This window comes from Malaya genurostris, chromosome 2 (genome assembly GCF_030247185.1).
Source record: "Malaya genurostris strain Urasoe2022 chromosome 2, Malgen_1.1, whole genome shotgun sequence".
NCBI classification, from domain to species: Eukaryota; Metazoa; Arthropoda; class Insecta; order Diptera; family Culicidae; genus Malaya; species Malaya genurostris.
In genome coordinates, this window is record NC_080571.1 from 91,334,805 (window position 1) to 91,341,314 (window position 6,510).

General features: G+C 37.9%; 1 protein-coding gene across 1 annotated transcript; it reads left to right on the plus strand.

The window, feature by feature from the left end:
- The first annotated feature begins 426 nt into the window (after positions 1 to 426).
- Positions 427 to 2,959, plus strand: LOC131431094 (protein TAPT1 homolog). Its single transcript, XM_058596593.1, has 2 exons — positions 427 to 824; positions 967 to 2,959. Exons 1-2 carry the CDS (start codon positions 566 to 568, stop codon positions 2,703 to 2,705), a joined length of 1,998 nt encoding a protein of 665 aa, XP_058452576.1. The 5' UTR covers positions 427 to 565; the 3' UTR covers positions 2,706 to 2,959.
- The last annotated feature ends 3,551 nt before the right edge of the window (positions 2,960 to 6,510 follow it).

A 6,510-nucleotide genomic window follows, 5' to 3' on the forward strand; every position in this document is an offset into this window, starting at 1 on the left:
GTAGTCATTTTATTAATAGAGTAACCAAGTTTTTAGTGGATTAGTCGACTTTCTATCGACGAATTGTAATAAAACGTCTATTTCAATTCTGCATGTTTACAAATAGATATGTGCGTTCTAAGAATATTTTGTTTTGTACGCAAGAAATAAAGCAACTTCAAAATATTCTGCAATTTATTTTAATAAAATTTCGAAACCGATACTTAAAATATTCATGGATGAAAACAAAATCTTAGGTCTTAGTTATCCAATTATGGTACTCTTTTTGTTTTAATAACAGAGTTTTAACCTTGCGGTATTTCTTTCATTTTCAGGATTCATTTTCCTAGTACACGTGCGTTATCTACATGTGAAACACAACTGTATGTCGCCAATATGCTATCCATTCCATTACAGGAAGTGAAGCACAATTACCGTCGAGAACTGTCAAAAGGTCAAAACAAATTTTAGTCATTTTTGTTGATCGTGAAAATCGGAGAAAAAAGTTCTTTAATATCGAAAAGTGTACTTTCTATTGAACCTATCCGTTCGTAACCTAATATGCAACCGACGATACTCGTGAAAGATGGCTCACCAATTGCGAGAGGACAGTTTTTCATCTTCCTATCAGCAGAAGAAGCTGCGCTTCCGTGGTGACTTGGCACAGCAGTACGGTTTCTCTGGTATGGAAGCAGCAACTTCGGCGGCTGGGAGTACCAATAATCCCGCTTCGGCTACGGGTAACCGAGTAGAGGACATTTTCTTGGATGATGATTTTCGTCGTAGCACGCTAGGAAGCTCACGGAATGGAGAGATTGGCAGTTTTTCTGTACCTGATTCGAAAGGTAATTCTAGCCATTATTTTTTATGTGACGATGGATTCTGCATGTTTGTTTTGGTTTTTAAAGCGATGTGTCGAGCGTAACTTTTTAATGCAAATTTATACTGTTCGAATCACAATTGTAATATTTCGAAATTTTATTGCAGATCGGCGCAGCAAAAGTAGTTTGTATGATTTTATAAGGATTGAATTGACTCGAGGGTACGTGTTGGAGCATGACGAAGAGCGATATTCGGCACGCCGGGAAAAAATTTACTCTTTTATGAAAATTCCACGGGAGTTGGAAAGCTTTATGGCCTACGGAGTGCTACAATGTGCGGACTCTTTCTTGTATATATACACTTTCCTTCCGATACGATTTATACTAGCTCTATGGGCATTAGTAACTCGTCCAGTCGCTCGATGCTTAGGAATGCGTCGGCCTAGTCAGCGTTTATTGGCACCGGCCGAAATATGTGATTTGCTGAAAGGCACCATTTGGATTATTTGCAGCTGGGCGATGTTTTATGTCGACACGAATATGCTGTATCATCTGATAAAAAGTCAGTCGATTATAAAGCTTTACATATTCTATAATATGCTGGAGGTTGGAGATAGGCTGCTTTCGGCGTTCGGTCAGGATACTATCGATGCACTGTTCTGGACTGCAACCGAACCTAAGGATAGTAAGAAACAGCACCTAGGAACTATTCCGCACTTCTTGTTCGCGATTATTTATGTAACTATTCATAGCGCTTTGGTAATGTTCCAAGCAACTTCACTGAATGTGGCTATCAATTCTAATAACAAGGGACTGTTGACTATAATGATGTCGAACAATTTTGTCGAATTGAAAGGAAGTGTATTTAAAAAGTTTGATAAGAACAATCTTTTCCAGTTAAGCTGCAGTGATGTGCGAGAGCGGTTTAATCTTACGATTCTGATGCTTATTGTTCTGATACAGACGATGAAGGAGTTCAGTTGGAAATCGGAACAGTTTTTCGTGATGATGCCGGATTGTATGTACGTGATGTTGACTGAGTTGCTAGTCGATTGGATTAAACATGCTTTCATTACAAGATTTAACGAAATTCCGGTCGACGTATATCGGGAATATACTACAAGCTTAGCATACGACATGACACAAACCCGACAGAAACATGCGTTTTCTGATCATTCTGATCTCGTAGCCAGACGAATGGGTTTTATCCCGTTTCCTTTGGGTGTGGTATTGGTAAAAGCACTTTACCATGCCGTTTCGTTCGAGAACGCCGCTTCCATTGCGCTATTCATAATTGCCTACATTGTACTGCTGTCCTGTCGCGTTTTGAATACAATTTGTACACTTGGAAAAGCTTGCGATCTCATGCAAAAGCATCAGGACGAAAAGAATCAGTACAACCTACAGAATAGCGGTCCAGCCACCTCTACGCCGATTCAGCACAGTCGTAGCGGTGGTAAGAACACCATCGACATTGCCACTTCACCAATACACCACCCAAACAATGCACTTCAACGATCACAAACCGTAGATTCGGTATCGCATACCGTTCCCACGGTTAAAATCAGTGATCAGATGAAGGATAGCATCATACGGGAAACTTCGACGCTAGGAGCAACGGCATTATTTTCGAACAGTGACGTCGATCTGGATGACGTAAAACTGAACGATAAAGTTCTCAACAAAGCCGCCGGCGATGGTGAAGAACAGGGCCGTAAGGAGGACGATGTTATGGCACGAAGTGTTCCCGATTTACAACAAGAATCTTCGGTGACTGGGGCTACCGATGTTTCCTCCGGGGAAGGTGATAGTTTCGCGTCATACCAGGGAATGCATCATCGAACTCACAAGCGATCCGAATCGGAACCGTCGATTCAACTAGACTCGGAACGCGTGGGCACTTGATTGGTGTAGTGTATCTGCGCTAGTGTAAATGTGAAGCACCAAAGTCTGCGGCATACCGAAGGGAAGCACAAAACAACAGGATGATTCGGCACCGTTTTCTATGACACATTTAAATGTATAATCGTGCTGTTTTAGTTTTGTACTGACAGAAACAGTTGTTAGATTTTCGATTAGGCTAACGATCTGACTTTGTTTTGTTATTGCCAAATTGTATTTGTACATAATAAATTATAAATATGCAAAGTGGTTAAAAATTGATTATTTTGTTATCGATGCTGGTTTTTCAGTCTCATTCTGTTTTCTCCCCACAGGCAGCTTTCTTAATCGAATTCATTCAGCCTGTTGCTTTAGAAACTATGACGCCACTTCACTGGCATTCGCATTACAGAAAAGTTTCAAATCGATTACAGATAGAATGACCATTGTGTAGGCTATAGTACTAATAGTTATCTCATTAGTAGAGTTGTCATTGTAAAAGTAGTAGTAAGTAAAAGTAGTGGTTTACTATACTGATTATTTTTTCTTCCGATTTTTATATTTCAACAATTTTTTTTTTTTATATCTCTTTTGTAACATTTATAGTCCTTAGAAGGGCTGATTTGTAAAATTTTCTTTGTTGTTGTACACTTTTCGGTGTATTTTGCTCCATTGCCGTAGTTTTTGTCTCACAGAGCGAGCACTGCGTGAACTACGAATGCCCTATAAAGCCAATATGCAAAATGCCGATTTGCTAATACCAAAGAATGAAAATATCGTAGTAATTCTTTGCGCAAAATTGTGGAGGCTCTGCAAAGAATCGATTAATTAAGTCGACTTCGACGTTCCACAATACTGATGAAATTTCCCTCGGATGTACAATGTAGGAACAGTAGACTATTAGAATAAAACAAAATGTAGCATTGGGAGGAAAAAAAATTTTGGTTTCCAATTGTAATTAATTGATTATGCAATTGATTTCTGATGCCAATAATATCTTCTTTATCTGCTTTTCTTCTATATTTACCTCTTATACCTACCCAGTAGGTATTGCAGAAGTGAAACGTGGATACGAGAAAAGCAAACACGCATCATGAACTTCCCTCATTGATACTCGCAACTGAAAAATTTCTTATGAATTGCTGATCATATTTTCGATGTTATGTGTCAAAATTTATGTTGAAGCTTAGTTCATGAAGAGTATTTGAAGCAGCCCATTTTATAAATATTCATCCACACATGAAGGGTTGCAAGACGAAACCGAACTGTTCTGTACTTTCAAGTTGCCAAAAGTTCCGCGTGTACTTTTAAGCAGTAAAAAAGTGGATGTTTTAAGTAAATGTGGAACTTCTGGTTGGTTGGATTCTGTTCACAATAAAGATGGTTTGCAACACGCGGTTAGCTTTTAAGGGGAGCTTTTCTTGTAAACGGGAGCTTTCGTTCTGTTATCTCGAGTGTGAATTGAAAAAACAAAAGCATAGTTGCCTAATCTTTCGAATTTCTATGTAGTTATTTTTCTTTGTATGAGACTGCTACAGTGCAATTTTTTGTATAAACATCGAGTTGTTATTTCTACTTTTCGTCTTTGACTCATCAGTGCAGAGCAGTTCAAATTGAACTGCTTAGTGCTAAACTCGGCAGTTCAATTTGAACCGCTAAGCAGACGTAAAGTTGCACTTCGTTGCAAAACAAAAAGTGTTCTGTAAGTAGCAGAAACTTTACGTCTGCTTAGCGGTTCAAATTGAACTGCCGAGTTTAGCACTAAGCAGTTCAATTTGATCTGCTCTGCACTGATGAGTCAAAGACGAAACGTAAAAATAATGAAAACGGTTATGTGCCCTAGCACAAAATTTGGCTAACCCCTAAATGATCGAGTTGTTCCTGAGGTATGATTGCTCAAAGTGGGACAAACTTTCTCAAACAGACTGAACAACTAAAAATTGTTTACATCCTATAAAAGCGTGTTAAGTTTTGAGAAGGGGCTGGGGTCCACTAGGAGATTGATAGTACCTATTAGCTCTCTCCGGAGAGTACCAGCCTATAGATGCCGTGTGGAATCCGGTAGAAAACAAAAATGAATTAAGATTAGATCCACTGGGTTCCTGCTTCCATGTCGTAAAAGGCGACAATTGCAGGAGTTGCTTTTTCCTTTCAGTTATTAGATATTTTCAATATCTAGATGATTGAAATATTTCACTTCTGATTACTCTATTTTACTAAATTAACTCTTCATTCAACCTATCAATTTCCGTCTAGCTTCGGAGAAAAGTTTTATTTGGAATGTTTTCTTCTTCCGTGTTATTGTCTATAGCCGGCTGCCCAGATCAACCAATATAACCAATTAATAATTTTATTAAATAATTAAAATAATAAATTGGAAATAATAAAGGATGAGGATGCGCGTGAAATCTATTGACCTTTGTTTGATGATTTAAAAAGATTTTTTAACAACTGGTTAGAATATGTCAATGCAATGAATCAACTGTTTTGTCTAAATCCTATTCATTCGTTTATTTTGCAATTTCATTTATAGAAAAAGAGAAGTTTTTATCCTTTACGCGATAGTATTGCAAATTTTTCTTCAGTTTCCTCGAATAAGAGCTGTGAATCAAGACTTCCCGGGACTTCAATATAGGATATTGTTGAAACGTTCACTAGGGAAGTCAGTGAGTTTAGTGGTGCATCCGAGCATTTTGAAATTGGAACATACTGAGTCGCGCGAGAATAATATCAATACTGAAATTTTTACTAACAAATATCCTTCTCCCGTGACACTTGTGGAGTGCGCAGTAGTGTATACGGCCTCTAGTAACAACAAGTGTTGGACTAACATCCCTTCCCATTTCTTAGACGATCTACGTTCGGGCCTGGCCGGCGTCGCTGCTGATCAATGAATTCTGGGATTACCAGAAGATGTACATTGAAGGATGATTTACCAGTCCCAGGTTGGATCATCTAGAAATTCTCTGTACAATTTCAGTTAATCCCGATTAGTAACGGAGTAGTAACCAGGGGTGGTCGCTCAAGCTCAAGCTCAAGCTATAAAAGCGTATTAAGTTTTGAGAACTCCGTATAGATCTCGAAAACAAACAAAAAGCATCTAATATAGTTTGTTCCCGAATCCACTTTTGAAGCTTTCTAGTACACACCGCTTACCCCTGTTAGAATAACATGCTCACTTTGAGCAACCATATCTCAGCAACAACTCGATAACTTACAGCTTACATAAAATTTACAATGTATGTTTACAGAAAATTTACACTAAACAAAAGTTTTATCACTAATACTATCTTTTTGCAGGATCTTTCTGCTAAGCAAGTTTGGTAGTTGTCGTCTGCTGCAAAATATAAATAAATTGAAAATATCATTAGGGAGCTTTTCGATGTATGATTTTGCGTCGACTAAATAAGCATTTTATCCGTATAGAACGCTCAATAGTCTGTTACTACCTAATAACTAACTTTTAGCAGTGTTAATGACTCTATCCATGGTTTAAACATGTGAAGAAACAAAACCATAGCCTTGAAAAGAAATCGAATGCGGTCTACAGAAATAGCTTGATTTTATGTAAAAAAATGGGGAATCGAATGGAAGAACTTATACTGGCCGCACGAAACGTTCTGGTGACTATTTTACCCCAATTCCTCTACTTTATGATATCTTATTGTAAATCGTCCCTGAATCTCAGTAAAACTTATTGGAAATTTACTAAATCTAGCTTATCTTATGTAAAAAAGTCTGTAGAATCGAATGCCAGAACCTATACTGGCCGCACGAAACGTTTTGGTGGCTATTTTACCACAATTCCTCCAATATGTGAAATTTTCAT

Coding starts and splice junctions, on each gene's coding strand:
- LOC131431094 (XM_058596593.1), top strand. CDS start 566: ATGGCTCACCAATTGCGAGAGGACAGTTTTTCATCTTCCTATCAGCAG. Junction 825..966: donor TTCTGTACCTGATTCGAAAG/GTAATTCTAGCC, acceptor ATTTTATTGCAG/ATCGGCGCAGCAAAAGTAGT.